This window comes from Neoarius graeffei, chromosome 20 (assembly GCF_027579695.1).
Source record: "Neoarius graeffei isolate fNeoGra1 chromosome 20, fNeoGra1.pri, whole genome shotgun sequence".
NCBI classification, from domain to species: Eukaryota; Metazoa; Chordata; class Actinopteri; order Siluriformes; family Ariidae; genus Neoarius; species Neoarius graeffei.
This window is the reverse complement of record NC_083588.1, coordinates 26,293,514-26,316,982: the sequence shown is the minus strand read 5'-3', so window position 1 is coordinate 26,316,982 and position 23,469 is coordinate 26,293,514. Positions and strand designations below refer to the sequence as shown.

Genomic DNA, 23,469 nt, shown 5'->3' with positions numbered 1-23,469 from the left:
ACATGCGGGACTTTCGTGTTTTGGTGACGTCGGTGAAAACAATAGAGGAAGACAAGCTCACGTCATAGCGGCTCAAAACAATGGAAGGCTGTTCAATTTCCCTCCCTCTGCAGAAACTGACTGGGGGTAGCCTATTTAGCAATTTTGATATTTACATATAAGTTAACTGACAATATTCGGCTGATTATACTTAAACTGAGAGAATGTGTCTTTTAGATGTGTTTTAATAAGCAAATTTCTCATTTCTGCCTGTGTTCCCCCAATGCTGAGGGAGTAAGGTTGTTGGAACAGCCAGGTTTGCCTTCCTCTATCCGAGGCAAGCATTATTGTGGGAGGTTTAAAAGCCCTTTATTTGCTGTATGCCGTACAGAAGATTACATCGCATATTATATGATGGCAGTGCCAGTATTATTTCGGGAAGAAATCTACATGCGGAGTGCGGGTGGCAAACGTGACCTTTCACATTTTGCAAGACGACGGTCACCATGTTCAGATTATTAGTAAAATATAAATAGCTCATTAATATGCTGTTGAAAGAATATATAAGTTAGAACTTTTTTTTTTATTTCAGCTCTCAGTGGAGTCTTATGATGAGAATAAGACTCGTCATTCCGATGAATGATGAAAATGCCGATCGAGATTATCAATCTGCAGACCCTCAGGTACATATCCACATGAAGCATTGACACCTAATAATATTTTAGTAGTTTAGCTACATGTATGCTAATTAAAATAACTTTATATGGGATATTGTTTATTCACTCAATGGATGACGAGAATTATATTTTTGTGTTTGAAACAGTTATCAATCGTCAACAGATCTGCAAAATACATAACCACTAATACTTTGTGTATTGTTTTTTTACAGGATGATTCCTCAAGTGGATCTTCATATAATGAATTTCATGATTTCACAGATCGTAATTGTTGGGAACCGGACATTCCAGATGCTGACACTCCCATTTATCAGGGTTCCAGTGTAACCAGAGGACAGGCTATTACAACATTAATAGCGTTCATTCTACGGCATCATTTGACTGATGCAGCAGTTGGTGATATTAGACATATCGAGCTCTAGACCCTACAGAATCGCTGGCAATTAGTAGGTTGTACGGTGAACAGCCTAAGAATTTGAAATGTCAGGTTTATGATAGCACCTCACATAACTCCATGTACCTATGTTCATTCGGTTGTAAAACATCAAATTGACACTGTGATGATACTATACAACTACGAGATAAATCTGTTATTAAGATGCACTGTTGGAAAATTTATGTGCACCTGTGGTTTTTAATGTAGCAATACCTGTGAAAATGTTTTATTTCTGGTTAATACTTTGGAGAAATCAGCCGAGAGACCGATAGTATCAGATCAGCAACTTCATCTGTCCTGCAATACATTTTTGATTCACACAATTCAAAATCCTGCAACTGTTTGTATTAAATCATCACACTTAATGAAATGTTTTTGATATCAAAAGAACAGTCATTTTGTAATACCTATACCAACAACACAGGAGATGGATAGATGATTAGCTTTTTAATTTTGTTAGTTACACTGTTTCTACGCTCAGTGACTTTAATACAGCTTTTCTCAACCGGGGTGCCGTCTGGCTTCATTAGGGGTGCCGTCAAAAAATTATATATTCTAACATTGAAATAAATAAAATGGATTAAAATTCCAAAAAACGATAGTTACACTAATGCAGATCATCGCCGCCTCATGCATCATCAAAATTTGTCTCGCGGCCCCCTTTCCCATGTCACAACGTCACTGCCGGGTTCAGCGTATGGTCAGCGTGACTGCGTATATTTTATATGGGGGTGCCGTGACTAAAAAAAGGTTGAGAAACGCTGCTTTAATATGAACTCATTGACTAGATATAAAAGTTATATTGTGGATGATAGTCCCAAAGACGTACTGCTTTCACTGTGTGTGTCCGATCTTTGGTTAAAATTTTTTGGTTGCACTTTTTCAAGAGCTTCCTGAAACATTTATCAACAAAAGTGACATCTTATTGGATGGAATAGGTCTTTGGCTGCAATCCTATGTAAAGTTCATGCCTTTTAGTTTTTTTTTTTCAAATTATAGCTGTTTTGGGGCGGCACGGTGGTGTAGTGGTTAGCGCTGTCGCCTCACAGCAAGAAGGTCCGGGTTCGAGCCCCGTGGCCGGCGAGGGCCTTTCTGTGTGGAGTTTGCATGTTCTCCCCGTGTCCGCGTGGGTTTCCTCCGGGTGTTCCGGTTTCCCCCACAGTCCAAAGACATGCAGGTTAGGCTCTAAATTGACCGTAGGTGTGAATGTGAGTGTGAATGGTTGTCTGTGTCTATGTGTCAGCCCTGTGATGACCTGGCGACTTGTCCAGGATGTACCCCGCCTTTCGCCCGTAGTCAGCTGGGATAGGCTCCAGCTTGTCTGCGACCCTGTAGGACAGGATAAAGCGGCTAGAGATAATGAGATGAGATGAGCTGTTTTGGACTTAGACCTATTCAGGCTATTTGCTGATATAGTAGATGCAGTGGTTTATTTCTACCAAAATACAGTTATTGCAGGTGGTGTGAAGTTTCAACTAGTACGAAATGTATAAATTTAATAAATGACCATATTTTCCCAAAGAAAATAAACCTACAACTAATTTTTGTTGTTTTGATTTAATATGGGGTCAACTGTGCAGGAAAATGGGGGCTGCAATAGTGAGGTGAGAAAGAGAGTGCAGGCAGGGTGGAGCAGTTGGAGAAGGATTTCGGGAGTCATTTGTGATAGGAAAGTGAAAGGTGAGAGGTATAAGACAGTAATGAGACCAGCTGTGATGTATGGATTGGAGACCGTACCCTTAACGAAGAGACAGGAGGCAAAGTTGGAGGTGGCAGAGTTGAGGATGTTAAGGTTTGCAATGGGAGTGACAAGGTACAAGCACATCAGAGGGACAGCACATGTGGAGAGCTTGGGAATTAAGCTAAGAGAGATGAGATGAGACTGAGATGGTATGGGCACATCCTGAGAAGAGATGCAGAGCATGTGGGAAGGAGAATGTTGAGGATGGAGCTGCCAGGCAAACGAAAACGAGGAAGGCCAAAGAGGAAATATATGGATGTGGTGAGAGAGGACATGAAAGTGGCAGGTGTGGTAGAGAAGGATGTGGAAGACAGGGAGCAATGGAGACGAAAGATCTGCTGTGGCGACCAGGCCAATTGGGATTGGGAGCAGCCAAAAGAAGATGATATTTTGATTTAATACATCATTTCATGATTTGTGCATCTCTTACATGTAAGCTCTTATTTGTTAATAAATCCATATTGTATTTAAAAAATTCCTACTCCAAATAATTCTGGTGATTGAGTTAAGTTGAAAACAGTTGGCTGAGGCACTGAAATTTCATGACATTTTAACCATACTTACAACCTAAAGTTCAAAAAGACAAATCATATTGCATGCCAGCAAGCTGTATATGGTCTAGGGTCCTCTGGATTCTCTCCAGTTCCTTTCGTATGGTTTATTCAACAGTGGTGCCACCACTGTCATATAAAGGAAATATGCTTGAGCAGACACAAAAACACCAAGCCAATAAATAATGTTCAAATATAGATTTCCTATATAACTTGAGTTTTAATAGAAACTTTCTGTCTGAAAGAACACACTTGGCAAGTTCTATAAAATGCTGAGAAAAGCCTATAGAAACTCTTCCTGTTCTATAGGACACAATTCAGTCTCCTATAGAACACCAGAGTTCTATAAAAAGTCCTATAGAGGTCCACTGAGTCCTACAGAGATTCCACAGGACATTTTTGCATCAAAATATAACCAGATATGGCTTTTGAGCTCTTCCTTAGTGACTTGAAGTTTATATTAAATATAAACATCTGAATAGTGAGCTCTATATTCAAATACCCATGCACAGCCCTAACAAACGCTGGATATCCAGCCCTGCAACGTACAGTGGTGCTTGAAAGTTTGTGAACCCTTTAGAATTTTCTATATTTCTGCATAAATATGACATAAAACAATCAGAATTTTGCACAAGTCCTAAAAGTAGATAAAGAGAACCCAGTTAAACAAATGAGACAAAAATGTTATACTTGGTCATTTATTTATTGAGGAAAACGATCCAATATTACATATCTGTGAGTGGCAAAAGTATGTGAACTTCTAGGATTAGCAGTTAATTTGAAGGTGAAATTAGTGTCAGGTGTGAGTGGGCACCCTGTTTTATTTAAAGAACAGGGATCTATCAAAGTCTGATCTTCACAACACATTTGTGGAAGTATATCATGGCACAAACAAAGGAGATTTCTGAGGACCTCAGAAAAAGCATTGTTGATGCTCATCAGGCTGGAAAAGGTTACAAAACCATCTCTAAAGAATTTGGACTCCACCAATCCACAGTCAGACAGATTGTGAACAAATGGAGGAAATTCAAGACCATTGTTACCCAGTTACCCTCCACAGGAGTGGTTGACCAACAAAGATCACTTCAAGAGCAAGGTGTGTAATAGTCGGCGAGGTCACAAAAGACCCCAGGGTAACTTCTAAGCAACTGAAGACCTCTCTCACATCGGTTAATGTTCATGAGTCTACCATCAGGAGAACACTGAACAATGGTGTGCATGGCAGGGTTGCAAGGAGAAAGCTACTGCTCTCCAAAAAGAACATTGCTGCTCGTCTGCAGTTTGCTAAACATCACGTGGAAAAGCCAGAAGGCTACTGGAAAAATGTTTTTTGGATGGATGAGACCAAAATAGAACTTTGTGGTTTAAATGAGAAGCTTTATGTTTGGAGAAAGGAAAACACTGCATTCCAGCACAAGAACCTTATCCCATTTGTGAAACATGGTGGTGGTAGTATCATGGCTTGGGCCCGTTTTGCTGCATCTGGGCCAAGATGGCTTGCCATCATTGATGGAACAATGAATTCTGAATTATACCAGCGAATTCTAAAGGAAAATGTCAGGACATCTGTCCATGAACTGAATCTCAAGAGAAGGTGGGTCATACAGCAAGACAACGACCCTAAGCACACAAGCTGTTCTACCAAAGAATGTTTAAAGAAGAATAAAGTTAAATGTTTTAGAATGGCCAAGTCAAAGTCCTGACCTTAATCCAATTGAAATGTTGTGGAAGGACCTGAAGCAAGCAGTTCATGTGAGGAACCCCACCAACATCCCAGAGTTGAAGCTGTTCTGTACAGAAGAATGGGCTAAAATTCCTCCAAGCCGGTGCACAGGACTGATCAGTTATCAGAAACTTTTGGTTGCAGTTACTGCTGCACAAGGGGGTTACACCAGACACTGAAAACAAAGGTTCACATACTTTTGCCACTCACATATGTAATATTGGATCATTTTCCTCAAATAAATTACCAAGTATAACATTTGTCTCATTTGTTTAACTGGGTTCCGTTTATCTACTTTTAGGATGTGTGAAAATCTGGATTGTTTTACATCATATTTATGCAGAAATATAGAAAATTCTAAAGGGTTCACAAATTTAAGCACCATTGTACTGTATGCTTCACTCACCCCCTCCAACAGATGCTGGTTTGTGTATTGCTTGACTTGTGTAACACTGGATGAAGTGCGTCTGCAAAATAAAGTTTTTCGTGGTATTGAATTGTCCTTGGTGGTTAAAGGTAATGTAGAGGGTTAACATGTTTAATACACAAGTTAAATGGCATGTCCTGTCCTTCTGAGCGTTTCCAAAAGAATAGACAGAAAATCTTGCAACATTTATTAACAACCTTCATTTACTGCATCTGTAGCATACACACAATTTTCCCTGACAGGAAGTTTTTCCCTTTAAATGAGGAAACATTTACTTGATCACCAATAATGGAAGCATATAAGCAGTTTTTTACACTTGACTGGACTGCAAACTTAAAACTACAACAACTGTTCTCAACTTTCTCAACAGTGAAACAATATAATAAAACACTCATTCTGGTCAAATATGCTTTCCTTAAGTTTTTATTAAGCATTTCTGACACCATTCTGCAAATATGCATCACAAACATTAACACTTTTCCACTACTTTTAGATTTCCAGTAGGAGGAAGGGTTCAGTTCTCAGTACAGAGGAAATTGTGTGCATATATACTACAGATGCAGTACAGATATTAAAAACTAGAGTATTCCTCTATTAAAAAGGGAACATCAGAACACCTTAAATATAAAATCCAACAAGAATACCCTCCAATAATGCAGCCATGCAGGCTGGTACATCTCGTCAAACAACAATGTTCATGTAGTTATTTTACAACCACAAATCAGAAAAAAGATGGGACTATGCTGAAATTGAAATTAAAAATGATCCGTAAATAATCTTTGACCTAGATTGCACCAAAATTCCTCCAGATTCCTTGAATCGTTTAAAATATATATATATATATATATATATATATATATATATATATATATATATATATGATACACCATAGAGGGTGACATATACAAGTTCCTTCCTATCCGTTTTTGAGGAGCATCATTTTTCAAATTTCAATAAATTTTCCTTACACATTTGTTGACAAACTGGAGATCCTCAGCCCACCTTTGCTCCTCAAAGATTAGGCCTTTCCTGGCTATTGATTTTGTACTAAATCATGATTACAAAATCACCTGTTTCAAGTCACTAATAATAATAAAAAAAATTTACTACTACTACTATCACATTACCAGACCTAAATTGCCCATGTCCCACCTTTCTTTTGGAAGGTGTTGCAGACCTGACACGCAGGAATGGATGTATATTAACAAATAAAATGAAGTTGACCGAACAAAACAGGAAATATTTTGGGTTTATACTATATGAAATGAAGTCAATTTAGAAAATCACTAACATTTGCGTACCATCCCAACTTTTTCTGATTTGGGGTTGTAGCTTTAACTGTAACAGGGTATAAAGCTTGGGCATAACTATATAGAACAGTAATAAATCAGTAAAGGGGAAGCAAAAGAATGCTAAATTGCACATAAACTGTCTCCAGTGGATTCGGTGAAATAGAGTGTTGGTAGTGATGTGTTCATCTCCCACACTCATCCCAATACAAGAATCTATCAATAGGGCAAGTAAAAGAATGTACTGTACAGCCTGTCACTATGCAAAGACCACAGACACAATCCTTATGCCGGTATTTTTTTTTCTTCAACCTGTCAAACAAATACCACATACATACAGTATGGACTTTTCCTTTTGTGTGTGCCAGTTAAGTCATTAGCAGACAGTAAACCAGAGTGAAATAAAAAGTGACAGATCCAGTGGACCAGGGAAAGGAGGTCATCGCGAGGAGCTACGCTCTTTGCTCACACAGTCATCTTGGCTTGTGCGGTCTCCATTTTCCATTATGACACAGGTTCTTCGCTTCTTCCTGCGGTGAGTCATGGCATCACCCTCCGAGCCTGATTCAGCCTTCAGAGTATAGAGAAAGTAAATCACATACAATTCACAATAATATAGTAGAAGTTAAGATAACCATACACACAATGTTATATTTGGGTAGAAATTATATTTCAACAAAAATACAAATGAAAACACACATGCCCATCAGTTTATTCATTCATTTTCTAAACTAATTATCCATTATATGTCACAGGTGGGCTGGAGCCAATCCCAGCTGACATTGAGAGAGAGGCAAGCTACACTCTGGACAGGTCATCAGTCTATTGCAGGGCTAACACAGAGACAGTCATTCACACTTCCATTTACAACTATGGGCAATTTAGGGTAACTAGTTCACCCAATTCGCACATCTTTGGACTGTGGGAAGGAACCGGCACACCCAGAGGAAACCCACACAGGTATGGAGAGGACGTGCAATATCCACACAGAAAGGCTGATCAGCAGGTTCAAACCCTAAGCCTGCAGTGAGGCCACAGTACTAACCAATGTGCCACCCATCATCAGTTCACATAAAGCAAATAGCACAATGGCTACAACATACTGTAACTGAAATAAAAGGTGTTAACTGTAGTACACATACTTTACCTACAATAACTCTCCACATATTTTAGACCGTTTATTTTAATGATCATGTCTACTGAACAAGGAATGAGGAGAAAGAGGATATCATTTTAGGTCTAATGTAATAACATAGGCAGCATGGTGGTGTAGTGGTTAGCAGTGTCGCCTCACAGCAAGAAGGTCCTGGGTTTGAGCCCAGCACCTGCCGAGGGCCTTTCTGTGTGGCGTCTGCATGTTCTCCCTGTGTCTGCGTGGGTTTCCTCCACAGCCATGCAGGTTAGGCTAATTGGTGGCTCTAAATTGACCGTAGGTGTGAATGTGAATGGTTGTTTGTCTCTATGCGTCAGCCCTGCAATGACCTGGCGACTTGTCCAGGGTGTACCCCACCTCTCACCCAGAGTCAGCTGGGATAGACTCCAGCTTGCTTGTGACCCTGTACAGGATAAGCGGCTACAGATAATGGATGGATGTAATGTAACAACGTACTAACACGTAAACAACAAAAGTAAATGACTTTAGTTAAAACATAGGAATACCCAAGTGAAGCAGGAACAAAAGAGGAGAACAAGCAAAGTTTTCAAGAAAGAATTATCTACTTATTACTGGATGTGGTGCCATCACCAAAATTAGTTGAAATACCCATCAGTAGTGTTTGTACAGTACAGGGTTCTTCAGAAAATCTGAAGTAGCCAGCTTTTTAAAAAAAACAAAACCCCCGGTAAGCGACTAATGCTAAGGGGGTCTGGGGGCATGCCCCCCCCAGAAATTTTTGAAATTTACATGCCTTCTGGTGCATTCTCAGCTAATAAATTACTAACCAGTTCCCTGTAAAATACAATATGTATGAAATTTCTCTCCAAATGTGTGCACGCTTGGCTTTCTCAGTTTCCTTCTGTAGTATGCTGCCTGGCTTGGTAACTTGACTACATACGCAATGGCGTGCAGTGGTTGCATTAGACTTTTTCATTGTCTGTCATTTTGACGGACAGGGTCGTAAAAATTCCGTCACTGTCCATTATTATCTGTCATTTTATTTTAACTTTTAAATGACAATGTATATAGGCTATAAATGCTATACATTTAATAACTTGTGTTTTCATGGACTCCTTTTCATTTAAAAATTAATTCACAGAACAAGCTTGTATTATTTAATAATTTATGTATTTATGATGCAAAAAGATGAACAGAGATTCTGACATTCGGTCACTTGTGAACCCATTTTTCCTCCGCTAAAAACATTGCGGCTGTTGTGCCTTAACGGGCATATGAACAATGTTATTTTACAACGTAGCAAGACAATTGCAGTTAAAATATGAACAGTCCACTACAACGATTTAAGTGACAATCTAATTTGACCTGTTTGCGTGAGCTCTTCTGGCCCGCATGGATTTAAATTGGGAGCTCGCTTGTGCATAATCAAAGTCGTCAATGGAGACTGCTGCCGAGGCAACGGTAATTAAATTTTGCGTCTTTGCCTCGGACAGACGACTTCTCATTGACGTTTTAATTTTATTCTGAAGGCTGAACCCGCGCTCTGCTGCAACACTGGAGACTGGAATAACCAACGCCACTTCAGCCAAAGTTCTGAAGTCGGGAAACATTTCTCCGAGGGAAGTGATCAGAAGCCGGCAAGAGCCTCTGAAAGTTGGATTTCCCGACCCTGCTAGTACTCTCTTCATAGGGAGGAAATCCTGCAGCATGCGGTCTTTCTGCACCAGTGGTGCAGCTGCACCCCGCGGTGACCCGTAATGGGCTGACACGGAAGGTCTTAAATAAAACGAAGTTATGTTTAAATGTTAGTTTGTCTACCCGTGCTCTCATTAAAATGATAGTTTAGCAGATATTCGAGCAGTGATGTTCCTAAGCTTGCTGGGGAAGAATACAATAAATCGGCATTTGTTCCATTTTAAAAACAAGAAAACAACTAGCCTAAACGAGCGCTATTGCATTAAGACGTACAGGCAGGGAAACGACAAACAACCCAATGCATCTCTTTTTTTAATAGCAAAAATGACGTGTCTTCTGCAGAGAAGGGAAACATTAATACATCTCACTGTGCTAGTGGTTAGAAAAGTCAGAGCGCGGTCAGGAGCGCGATAGGGGGAACAGCCTTGCGCAGTGGCTACAATGTATACATGAGTAGCCTATGCACTGAACATCAAAACTGCCGCAACGTCGGCTCAGATTGAAAGTGACGGCAGTGAAGGCTATGTATACTGTATGTAAGAAAACTCTGCCACAACTTGCCAATCATTTCAATTGTGTGTTTCATTACGTTTTATTATTGTTATTATTAGGCTATTATTGTTATTGGTAATGGTAACGGTAAACATCCGTCAAAATGACCAACGGCCTTCAGATTTTTCCGTCATAGCTAAAAAAAAATCCGTCAATGACGGACAATTGTCGGTTAACGTGACCTACGATGGCGTGGTCATGCAGTCTGGCTTAGCCAATCAGAGCACCCCCCCCCCCCCCCCCAAAAAAAAAAAAAAAAACCCAATCAACAAATATGGCATCGCTTCCGGTCATGACCCAAATCGAAGACAATTTTGTGGTGAAATAACTGGATTTACAGCAAATTATGGGCAGCTGCCATGATATAAATCGCCTGAACATTGAAAGGCAAGTTGTTTTTTTTTCCTGGAATTAAGTAGCCAGCGCAGACCATCTATACAGGCAGAAAAGACCCTTGGTCGCTGGCGCTTGTGGACATCTCGGACAGTATATACACAAGATGTGCATTTTTCCTTTAAATGGAGTGATTCATCTAACTGGTTCCAATAAGCCTAACCTGTCACCCAGGCTTTTTAACTTCAGCCAAAGATTTAAGTGAATAAGAGACTATGTGAGTGTAGAGTAAAGCATAACATACCTCTGAATCTGAATCAGAAGAACTAGAGGAAGAGGAGGAAGAGTCACTGGAGCTGTCTGAAGCAATGCCTGTGGACTCCTGCAGGTCCACCTTGTCTGCCAAAGCAGCTAAATCTGGCCTCTCCTGTTTTAGAATTCTGGAAAAAATTAACTTAAAAAAATTACATACTGAGTAAAAGTTTAAACCATGCTGTGTAGGCTTCTGGAATAAACATGCAAACTTACACACCTGTACCACTTCCTGGAGAGTTTAGGTCGCCCACGTACCGTCTTATGCCAAACAATTGGAAAGTTTGTGATACTTGCAAAGTTCTGAGTGACTGCAATGGTAGTATCCAAGTTGAGGACAACATGCCACCAGCCACCTAAGGGACATGACATGAACCTACTTGGAGCACATCCACATGAATATATGTTTTCGTTTTAACATGAAAATCTCCATCCAGACGAATGTATTAGCTCGATCATAAATCTCCATCCATACTAACATGCCTGAAAAAAATACATCACAGGACCATTCACGTACACTGGGCATGTTTATAAAAACAGGAAGCAGATTGTCTACTCTGCACTTGGTCATTTCATTGCTGATAATGCCACTGGACAAAGGAATTCTCAAAGATCTCATGCATAATAGCTTGCCACCTGTCCATGTGAGCAGATGTAGCATTATAAAATGCAGAATTTAATTGCTACTAGAAAAGACAAAATGCTCATGTAACACTTGTAATTCGTTATCCACGTTGCATTCAACACTAATAGTCAAGGCTGATGCTGTTTGTTTTCTTCTGGAAAAGGGACATGAGATAGGAGCATGATGAATCAGAGAAGGATACATTGACTACGTTTACATGTACATCCAAATCGAGCTGCTGTCGGTAATCGAGCTGAAGGTCCCAGCAGGGTGCCAGAGAAATCCAATCCTACATGCACACAATGAAATCGGGCTATTGTGTGAGGTGCATTGTGCACCCGAGCCACAGGTGGCGCAACATGCCCCATCGTGTTGGTACACTTCCGGTTGTCGTCACGAAGAGGAGCTATTCAAGAGTGTAAACAAAGTTATCAGTTCCGTGTTCTCCATTGCGCGTTTTTCTCCCGTCCATGAATTTTAATATATTCAACTCCTTAAGCTGAATGAGCATGAACTCTTTCTCCTCATTGCTCCAGAAGTGCACGTTTCTGCTTGCCTGTGGCAGTGGGGGCGTGGTCAAGCGCCGGTCTGTGACAGGAGGGCGGAGCCAGGGAAGGTGAGTGGCAGAATCACTACACCTGACGGTAATTAACCTGTGTTTGTGTGTCTTCCCAGTAACCGCGCCCTATTTAAGGAGGCAGAGGGAGAGCAGAGGGGACAGCTCATCCCGGGACTAGAACACAGCGCGCGCGTGCGTGTGTGTTTTTCTCTCAAGAATAAAAGTAGGCTGTTAAACTGAAAAGTCTGACAATAAAAAGCCTATTAGTACCAGAAGCTTTATCCTGCCGTCCTCTGTGCTCCACCCACACTTCAGAGAGTTCTACATCGCCATTTTCTCTTCTTCGTTTGTTCCTCCTGACCTCTTCTGCTGCTCGCTACTACTGTTGTCATGCCGACCGAGGCTGTTGTGTTTCCCGCTTGTGGTCTCGTCACTCGTCACTTCCGGAAGTAGCTCGACAACTAGCTCGATAGGGTATACATGCACAAAGTAGCTCGGCAGAAATCGCATAAACTAGGTCGTGTAGCTCGATTCCGAGAAATCAAGTTCGGTTCAATTTCAGTCGAATTAAGGTGTATACATGGCATTTTGAACTTCGATTTCAGTCGAGCAACGGCAGAAATTCGATTCTCTCTATGTGCATGTAAACGTAGTGACTGACTGATGAGACCAAATCTGGAAGCTAACATGAGTGTCATCGCTTCCAGAAGTCTCAGTTTCTTCCTGTACAGACTAAAATGCAACCCCTGAGTTTTCAAAATGGGGCCAGCAGCATTTCCAAAAGTCTCAGTTTTAGGGGATCAAAAACTCTGGAGTAGCATGGACGCCATTTGTAACACAGCAAAAGTGATGCGATATCAATGTGGGCATAGTCATAGTTTATCACTTGTAAATTTGTAGAGCTACTGGCTTTGGATTTATCCCAAGAATTATATGCTTTAAAAGGCATAAAGGTAACTGATATACTAGAACTTTGATACACAAACTTTTAACAAACTTTTTAAAGAAATATTTCCTCCAAAACCACAGCTTAGGCTAGAATGCCCAAAAGCTAGTGGAAGAAGGGGAGCTTCTTGTATTGACAGGAAACATGAAAGACAAGTAGCAATGCCTCTATCATGAATGGTTGAATATTGTAGATCATCTCTGTTCTTTTTCTTCTGTCCACAGAGCCTCACCCTCAACAAAGGCCAGGGCTTCTCCTCCATCTCACTATTTTATTGAAAAATCACAAGACCCATGCTTTACAGTTTCTTGTACATGTGTTGCAAAAACTAAATTGACACTGTGGTTATGAACAGCATTGCTCCTACATTTGTGAATAGAATTGTTTATAATAATAAAAAAAAAAACAAAACCACACACACACACACACCTCACCCAACCCCACCCACCTCCTAAAAGTATAAGAAAATTAGACCCAGGATTAAACAGGATATTAAATAAATTCAAACAATACAGGTGAATTTTTGGATATGGACAACTTGTCCGTCACATGCACTGAAATAGGTCCTGCAGAAACGCATAATATGAAATCCACATTGGCATACATCTGTCTTTTCACCAAATAACTAAATTATTTATTTGTTTAAAAAAAAAGTACATCTGATTTTTTACCTGACTGAGATACACCGTAATAAACTGCTAGAGGTGCTATACACTTTAAATATATTACCTTCAGAGCAGTGCAAGCTTCAAACGTAAAAAACTATGCATGTAACGATTCACCCTAGTCATGATTTGAGTCAAGATATTGGGCTCACAAAATTATTTTTTGAATTTTTTGGAGGAAAAAAAACAAAAAAGTAACATTTATTTTTCTATCATCAAGGTCAATATTCCTCATTAAATTATAATTAAAAAAAAAAAAAAAAAGGTTTTGTTTCATTTTCTTAATAACCAAAAATAATTTACCCAAATTTGTGAAAGCTGGAGTAAAATATAATAGCCTATTAACTAAGATATTCCTTTTATTAAAACTGAAGTGTGTTAATAGGCCTTTTCTTAATAAACTTAAATACCATTTTTCTTTTCTTTACCTTTTGGCAGTCTGTAAAAAGATAACTGACTTCTTGTTAAATGTATTTGTGCAGTCAATTACAGAATAGCTCTTTCCCATTTTAGATCTTTTTTTGATAATGCCTGTGGAAAACCGAGGTGTTACTTCCAACTACAGTGAAGTCATGTATTCCTGTTATTTTACATTATTTCCCCCCCTGCTGTCTAAACAAAACAATTACAGCTTACACAACCTGATAATAATTAAAATTCATCTTTTCTTTCATTGACTCGAATCATCATAAGTTTCGACCATGATTTACCTTCACACAATACACCGTTACATGCTTAGTAAAAATTATTTCAGGAAGAATTAAATCAGTAACTAACCGGGAACAAAGACAGTTTCCCCTGGGCGCTGCAGAATCTCCAGTGGCCTGAATTCAGCAGGCCAGGAAGGTACCTGTGTGCGTGGGTAAATCACACGGAACCAGGTGATGGCCTCATCCTGCTGGTTGCCACCCTCTTCTCGTGTCACCTTGATAAGCTCACGTGGTGTGTGTGTGGGGAATAGGCACCAACGCTTATGACCCTGTACCAGGGCATTCCATGCACTTGTGCCCAGTGGGTCAATGTGAATGCCTGTTCCAGAGCGTGCAGGGCCCATCACGAACCACCTAAGTGAAAGGACAAGGGAATTGAACAAAATTTTCAGGTACATAATAAAGTAATAAAGAATGCACTCTCTTGCTCACCCTATGAAATGTTGATTGCATTATAGAGATCATAAAAACAATTTCAGCCCCCCCCCCAAAAAAGTTGTTTTCCTTCCCCATTCCTTCAAATGGAAGGAAACACTCAAGTTAGAAAAACACAAACAATTTGAAATACAAAAAAAAAAAAAATCAACAAGTATGAAAATGTTTGCGGATTACAAATACATTTCAAGTTTTTACTTGGTGCACTAATGCTTCTAAGACTTCTGCTTTCATCTGTAATAGATTAATGAATGGTTCATAAGTATTCACATAACAGTGTATATTATAATAATAATAATAATAATAATAATAGCAGCTTGGTAGTGTAGTGGTTAGCACTGTCGCCTCACAGCAAGAAAGTTCTGGGTTTGAGCCCAGTGGATGGCCGGGGGGGGGCCTTTCTGTGAGGAAATGTTCTCCCTGTGTCTGCGTGGGTTTCCTCCGGGTGCTCCGGTTTCCCCACAGTCCAAAGACATGCAGGTTAGGTTAATTGATGGCTCCAAATTGACCGTAGGTGTGAGTGTGAATGGTTGCTTGTCTCTATGTGTCAGCCCTGCGATGATCTGCCGACTTGTCCAGGGTGTACCTCTCACCCACAGTCAGCTGGGATGGGCTCCAGCTTGCCAGTGACTCTGCACAGGATGAGCGGTTACGGATAATGGATGGATGGATAATAATAATTAAAATACAATTATTTTAGTTTATGTGTGTAACACTCCCTACGTGTGGGTGGAGCACTGAGGACGGCAGGACAGAGATCAGGTTTGGGAAAAGGCTTTATTGCCACACTTTTCAGTGAACAATCGTTACGGTGACTAGACAGACACACACACACAGCCAGCGTCTAGTCCGGAGATCCCCTCTGCTCTCACTCTCCCTCCTTAAATAGGGCGCGGTCACTGGGAAGACACACACAAACACAGGTTAATTGTTCTCAGGTGTCGTGATTCTGCCACTTACCTTCCCTGACTCCGCCCTCCTGTCACCGACCGGCGCTTGACCACGCCCCCGCTGCCACATACCCCCACCGCCCGACTCAGGCCGGGCGCCTGTCCGGCCTGCAGCCGACTCCCCCCCCCCCTTGACGGGAGAGGAAGTCCGCCACGACCATCTGCGCCCCCGGCCTGTGGACCACCTTGAAATTAAAGGGTTGGAGCGCCAGATACCAACGGGTGATCCGCGCGTTGGCATCTTTCATGCGGTGGAGCCACTGGAGGGGCGCGTGGTCCGAACAGAGGGTGAAAGAGCGCCCCAGCAGGTAGTACCGGAGGGCGAGGACCGCCCATTTGATCGCCAGGCACTCCTTTTCAATCGTGCTGTAGCGCCCCTCACGCACTGACAGCTTCCGGCTGATGTATAAGACCGGGCGATCCTCCCCCTCCACCTGCTGGGACAAAACGGCCCCCAGCCCTCTGTCCGACGCATCCGTCTGTAACATAAAAGGGAGAGAGAAGTCAGGGGAGTGTAAAAGTGGCCCCCCACACAGTGCAGCCTTTACCTCCGAGAAAGCCCGCTGGCACTGCTCCGTCCACTGGACCGGATCTGGCGCCCCCTTTTTAGTGAGGTCAGTCAGCGGGCTGGTGACGTCCGAATAATTAGGTATAAACCTACGATAGTAGCCAGCCAGCCCCAGGAACTGTCTCACCCCCTTTTTGGTCTTGGGCCTCGGGCAGGCCGCAATCGCTGCTGTCTTATTAATTTGGGGACGCACCTGCCCGTTGCCCAAGTGGAAGCCCAGATACCGTACTTCCACCCGCCCAATCGCACACTTCTTTGGGTTGGCAGTGAGCCCCGCCCGTCTCAGCGACCTAAGGACGGCCCTCAGGTGTTGCAGGTGCCGCTGCCAGTCGTTACTATAAACGATAATGTCGTCCAGGTAGGCGGCCGCATAGGTGGCGTGGGGCCGGAGGACCCGGTCCATCAGCCGCTGAAACGTAGCGGGCGCCCCAAACAGCCCAAACGGAAGTGTGACGAACTGGTGTAAGCCAAACGGTGTGGAAAAGGCCGTTTTCTCCCGGGATAATGGAGTCAAGGGGATCTGCCAATATCCCTTCGTTAAATCCAGTGTCGAGTAGAAGCGAGCCGTGCCTAGTCGATCGAGCAGCTCATCAACACGAGGCATTGGGTATGCGTCAAATTTAGACACCGCGTTGACTTTTCTATAGTCCACACAGAACCGGACCGAGCCGTCGGCCTTGGGAACCAAGACCACCGGGCTGCTCCAGTCGCTGTGGGACTCCTCGACGATGCCCATTTCGAGCATGGCCTGAAGTTCTTCCCGAACCACCTTTTTTTTGTGTTCGGGTAGTCTATAAGGGCGGCTACGCACTACCACCCCCGGGGGTGTCTCTATGTGGTGTTCTATGAGGTTAGTGCGACCGGGCAGGGGCGAGAACACATCCGAAAACTCGGCCTGCAACTGGGCGACCTCCGTGAGCTGGGTCGGGGAGAGGTGGTCTCCACAGGGGACCGGAGAGGTACGTGATGCCAAACTCTCTTTTTGAACCTCCGGCCCCAGCTCCGCCTTCTCCGGAACTACCGACACCAACGCCACGGGGACCTCCTCGTTCCAGAGTTTGAGCAGATTGAGGTGGTAAATCTGTGGCGCCCCACCCCTGTCTGTTCGCCTCACCTCATAGTCGACGTCCCCGACTCGCCGTGTGACCTCAAAGGGTCCTTGCCACTTGGCGATTAATTTGGAGCTCGACGTGGGCAAGAGTACGAGTACTTTATCTCCCGGTGTGAACTCTCTAAGGCGCGTACCCTTGTTGTACAGGCGGGCTTGCCGTTCCTGGGCCTGCCGCAAGTTCTCCTGAGTTAGGTGGGTGAGCGTGTGGAGTTTTGCGCGCAGGTCCATAACGTACTGAATTTCATTCTTACTTTGTGAAGGTCCCTCCTCCCAATTTTCCCGCAGCACGTCCAGGATGCCGCGCGGCTTACGCCCATATAATAATTCGAACGGGGAGAACCCCGTGGAGGCTTGAGGGACCTCTCGCACTGAGAACAGCAAGGGTTCGAGCCACTTATCCCAATTACGTGCGTCCTCACTTACGAATTTCTTAATGATATTTTTGAGGGTGCGGTTGAACCGTTCTACTAAACCGTCCGTTTGTGGGTGATATACACTGGTGCGGATCGGCTTAATCCCCAATAACCCATACAGTTCGCGCAGTGTTCGTGACATAAACGTAGTGCCTTGATCAGTCAGAATCTCTTTCGGGATTCCAACTCGGGAGATGACGCGGAAGAGTGCCTCTGCAATACTGCGTGCTGAGATATTGCGCAGAGGCACTGCTTCCGGGTATCGCGTTGCATAGTCCACTAGAACTAATATAAAGCGGTACCCTCGTGCTGACCGATCTAATGGCCCGACGAGATCCATCCCAATTCTTTCAAACGGGGTCTCGATTAACGGTAGAGGGCGCAATGGCGCTTTTGGAATGGCTGCTGGGTTTACTAACTGGCATTCGCGGCATGCCGTACACCACCTACGGACATCGCCGCGAATCCCCGGCCAATAGAAACGGGCCATTATTCGGGCTAGTGTTTTATCCTGCCCTAAGTGTCCAGCCATGGGATTAAAGTGAGCCGCCTGGAATACCAATTCCCGGCGGCTTTTTGGAATCAAAAGCTGCGTGACTCGCTCCTTAGTTTGAGTGTCCTGCGTCACTCGGTATAATCTATCCTTCATAATCGCGAAGTAGGGGAAGGACGGGGTGGCGTTCGGCTGGAGCGTTTGACCATCGATTACTCTCACTTGGTCAAACGCATGCCGCAGAGTCTCGTCTCGCGACTGCTCTAATGGGAAATCCGTGAGGGAATCCCCAATAGAGAGAGGAGGGGCCGGCGGCTCCTCACTCTGACGCGGAGATGACGTAGACGGCTCTGTGACAGCTGCTCCCGCCAAAGCGACACCGGGACCTCCCCCTGTCAAATGGCAGGACCCACTCTCGACTAGGCGTGTCATTAAACCCCGAAATCCCGGCCAATCCGTCCCCAAAATTAACGAGTGGGTAAGGCGAGGATTAACCGCCGCCTTCACTATAAATTTTTCCCCTCTGAAAATAATGTGAACCGACACCAAAGGGTAGCTGTGAACATCCCCGTGCACACACAACACCTTCACCCCCTGTGCTCCCCCCAATGCCTCGTTTTGAACCAGGCTTTGGCGAATTGAGGTCTGATTACAACCAGAATCCACCAACGCCTGATATGTAGCCCCTTGGATACTCACCGGTATGCGATACGCTCCGGCCCGATCGAGGGCGGCCTCTGGCGCGTCGGGGATCCGAACCACCGCGCCCACTTCCATTGCTGTGCACTGCTCATGAAGGTGGCCCGGCTCCCCGCAGCGCCAGCAAACCGGCCCGGGCTTTCCCTCTGCACCGGTGATCTGGGGCTCACTCACCTGAGATGGGGGAGAGACAGACACAGAAGGGAGACACGGGAGGGCACCGCGGGTGCGGCGGGCCGGCTGGGGTGGAGCCGGCCCCCGCCTCCGCGGTGGGGGAATGGGGCAGGGACGGGACACAGGAGGAGAGGGAGAGAGAGAGAGAGAAGAGGAGAGAAGAGACGATGCCATCTGCTGTCCTGCCGCCGGGACAGCCGCCAGATGATCCTCCGCCAGCTCGACTGCCTGATCCAGCGACGCCGGGCGGTGGCACTGGACCCACTCCGCGGTTCCGGCTGGTAAGCGGGCGACGAACTGTTCCAGTACCACCTGGTCGACGATTCCCTCGGCGTCGCGATTGTTGGCCCTCAGCCACCGCCAGCAGGCGTCCCGGAGCTGCTGGCCGAACGCGAACGGCCGGCCGACTTCCTCCAGTCGCAGCGCGCGGAAGCGCTGGCGCTGTTGCTCCGGTGTGCGCCCCACGTGCTGGAGGACGGCCCGGCGGAGGTCCGCGTAGGCCAGCCGGCGGTCGGCGGGGAGCTGTAGCGCGGCCAGCTGCGCCTCTCCCGTGAGCAGGGGGAGGAGGCGCGCCGCGCGCTGCTCGATCGGCCACCCCGAGGCTTCGGCGACCTGTTCGAACAACGTGATGAACGCCTCGGGGTCGTCCTGCGGGCCCATCTTGGTGACAATGAGGGGAGACGGGCCCGCGGCCGGAGCGCTGGTGGACCCCGCCGACGCGAGAAGATGCCGGAACGCCTCGCGATCTTCCTGCTGGGCCAGCACCAGGGCTTCGAAGCGCTGCTCCTGCTCCTTTCGGAGAGTGACGAGTGCCTGGTGCTGGCTTTGCTGAGCCGTGGCGAGGGCGTGGACCAGATCGGTGAACGGGGAGGATTCCATGGGGCTGCTGGTTTGGTGCTCCAGGTCCCGGGTTTCGGCACCACTGTAACACTCCCTACGTGTGGGTGGAGCACTGAGGACGGCAGGACAGAGATCAGGTTTGGGAAAAGGCTTTATTGCCACACTTTTCAGTGAACAATCGTTACGGTGACTAGACAGACACACACACACAGCCAGCGTCTAGTCCGGAGATCCCCTCTGCTCTCACTCTCCCTCCTTAAATAGGGCGCGGTCACTGGGAAGACACACACAAACACAGGTTAATTGTTCTCAGGTGTCGTGATTCTGCCACTTACCTTCCCTGACTCCGCCCTCCTGTCACCGACCGGCGCTTGACCACGCCCCCGCTGCCACAATGTGATGTTTGAAAAACCTTGATTCTTATTTTTACACTAAACATCTGTCCTATTATGTTAGATGGATTCAATAAGTGAAGTTCTTGAATCTGTTTTGTAAAACGTGTTGATTTTTATTGCTTATGCACACATTTATTAGCCCACACTGTTCATACTATTATGTGCATTAAAATTAATCATAATGCTGTTTGGCTGTGCGAAAAAAAAAAAAAAAAAAGGACAGAACTGGTAAAAGTTGGTTTTTAAATCGATGCATTTCCAGCTTTAAAATGTCTCATGTCAGTGGTATAGACTGGTATTTTTTTTTTTCTATTTTTGTAAACACCACAATTACTGAACAGGCCATTGGTCATTATTTTAGTCTCTGTAACATATACTAGTACTTGAGTAATTGTTAAATGACTTTGAAAAAGATACATGTTTGTCCTGCAAGTTATGACAGGTGTATTTTAGTTCATGAAATAAGAATGACACGATTCATTATCTTTAATGCATGTTTTATTGAAACTATAGGCATGTAACATTAACGTATAATAATGTGTGCTAATTTTGAAATGTTGACTCCTTTGCACTCTTTATATAGCTCTAAAGTAAATTAGAAGCCATATTCTGTGGAATATTATGTGCTGGGGCACTAGGAAACAAAAACATATTTAAGATGGACATTTTTGACACACCACCCAGTCAGATCAGTGGTTCACTGAAAATAAATAAATAAAAATAAACAAGTTACAAGCCCTCCATGTTACCTGTAAGGTGGTCGGCGCTTCTCTCCAGCAAATTGAAAGAGATCATCTCTGAAGAAGAGGGGCACCTGATAATCTTCAAGCAACTTGCGGCGTTTTGCGTGTTCGCCATAACTGCTGTCGAAGATGTAGAGTGGACTATCATCACGTGTCAACTCCATATATTCAACATAATACTTCATCTTCATCTTCACAGAGTAGCCATCATTATCTTCCCCACACTTGAATTTCTGGTTACGGTACTTGCGCTTCAGGCGTTCCAGGGTCCATTTCTCCCGGGCAGGCCAGAACTCCTGGCAATTAAGGAGGACTACAGGCTTGTAGGGCTTCTCAAAGCGTCGAATGAACTCTTCTTGGCTCAAGTGCAGGGCATCCACCCGCTCCACACTGTCCTGGAAAGAGGGCAAAAGTGTCAGTTGTAGCATGTCTAGGGGTCGTGATTACATTTTCATTTCTGCTTTTTTGGGGGGGTGGGGGGTGGGGTTTCTGTGTCTAAGGTGAATATGGGGGGGGGGGGGGGCGCAATTTTTTTTTTTTTTTAAATATACACAAGCTAATATACACAACAACATTCGGTAAAAAAGTTAATAACACCAGTTATCGCACAACAAAGTAAATAAGATTTACGTACAAGAATTAAAATGATGAAATTGTCAGTTATTGTCCAACATGGGAAAACAAAAGTCTCATAACTTGAAAACAGGCCTAAAGCTCATCTAAATCAAAAGGGAGTTTTGTAATCTGTGTTTGAAATAATCTGTTGGAGTTAGTTCATGGTACAAAGCATTTTGACAACCACAACATGACACAGCTCTCAGAAACTTTCCGATATTCTAAAAGTTATTTCTATTAAATACTATATTTTAGAAAATACTGTTTTCTTGATCGACTATTCCTGCAATTAATTTCCAAAATAAAGTTAAAAAAAAAAAAATTCCCTGACATTCACTACCAAGGAGAACATAAGGTATCGAAACTACGTCTGTTCCAATTAAAAAAAAAAAAAATCTCCCACGGAAGAAAAAAAAGCCAACTACTGTGGATGATATCTAGTTATTTAGCACAAAAGTCTTTTTAGAACTTGTGCTCAAGTCTCTTAGCACAATATATTCTTTAGCACAACAATTGGGGGGGGGGGGGGGGGCACTGTCCCTCCTCCTCTTGATATAGGAAGGAGTTTATGATCATTGCTTGGGGACTGGAAGCTGGAATTTCTGCTGCTGTGCATGTTAAGTATCAGTTGTTGATCCCTGAAACGTGGACTGAAAAATCTAATTCTTTGGCATCTTTGGACATTTGTAGTCAAGCCATAAATTGTGGCACCTTCACAGATACAGTAACTTCAGTCACTTCTGATCATATCACAAATTCAACTGACTGTCAATAATTACGCGTTTGGCGACTAAGAGCAGAATCTATTCCTAAAAACTTACTCAAATTATTAAAACGTCCATATCACATTACTCTTTTCATATGCATTTGACTAATAAAGCTACACAGTCTTTAACCGAAAAAAGACCAAATTTCAATGAGAAAAATGAGAAGTCATGTCTCCTCAGTAAACAGTCGCAATATGTAAACAAACAAAAGAAACTTCCACTAAAACAAATGGCAATTAAATAAAAAACACAATATAAAATGTTCAGGAATGACAAAACAATCAAAATACACACATTGTTTATAATGCGGCAATCGTGAAGCAAGATGATGACAGATTATGCCACGATGTAAGGATTGTTTGATCATCAAGACAAGTCTCCAAGCTGTGGCTAGTTTACAGGGAAATTCACCTTGTTGCAGCATGTTCATATTTGATTTCAATATTTCTTTTTTGTTCAAATGCTATCAACTGCTTTAAAAAAATTATTTAACACTAAATCAACTCAAACCACAACACACTCATTTGTAGATTGTACAAAAAAAACAAAAAAACAAACAGTACACAGATTACAGACAATTCGCACAAGTCGATCAGATCAAGAACAGCTTGCACTTTATTTGAATAAAAAGTCTGTGTTTTTGCGTCGTTCTTTAAACCTGCAGTGGAAATAACCATGGGACAGATAGCAAAATTTTTCACTTCTCTTATCCTATTGTTTTCTTTTCATTGAGCGCACTGAACAGAAATGGATGCATATACACTATGATATCCACAGTAGTGAGGAAATAAGTGTTCTTGGATCTTGTGCTAAAGAACTTCGAGTTCTGCTGAGATTTTAGAACTTGTGCTTGCTTTTCTCCCATAGAGAGCTCTCTGGCCTGGTCTGTTGATTTTATCCTTTTTAACAAATAATGCAGCCTTCACCAGTAA

At 43.5% G+C, this 23,469-nt stretch overlaps 1 protein-coding gene across 2 annotated transcripts in view; it reads right to left on the bottom strand.

Moving 5' to 3' along the window:
* Window positions 1-5,707: 5,707 nt before the first annotated feature.
* The window catches only part of jmjd6 (jumonji domain containing 6, arginine demethylase and lysine hydroxylase), a 59,176-nt gene continuing 41,414 nt past the window's right edge, over window positions 5,708-23,469 (bottom strand). For both annotated transcript variants that reach the window (XM_060901442.1, XM_060901441.1), the window contains exons 2-6: window positions 21,162-21,550; window positions 14,402-14,688; window positions 11,050-11,185; window positions 10,822-10,957; window positions 5,708-7,394 (exon numbers count right to left, since the gene is read on the bottom strand). In XM_060901442.1, the coding sequence (XP_060757425.1) occupies window positions 7,263-7,394; window positions 10,822-10,957; window positions 11,050-11,185; window positions 14,402-14,688; window positions 21,162-21,550 (1,080 nt within the window). In that variant the 3' untranslated portion in view covers window positions 5,708-7,262. The remainder of the gene's footprint in view (window positions 7,395-10,821; window positions 10,958-11,049; window positions 11,186-14,401; window positions 14,689-21,161; window positions 21,551-23,469) is intronic.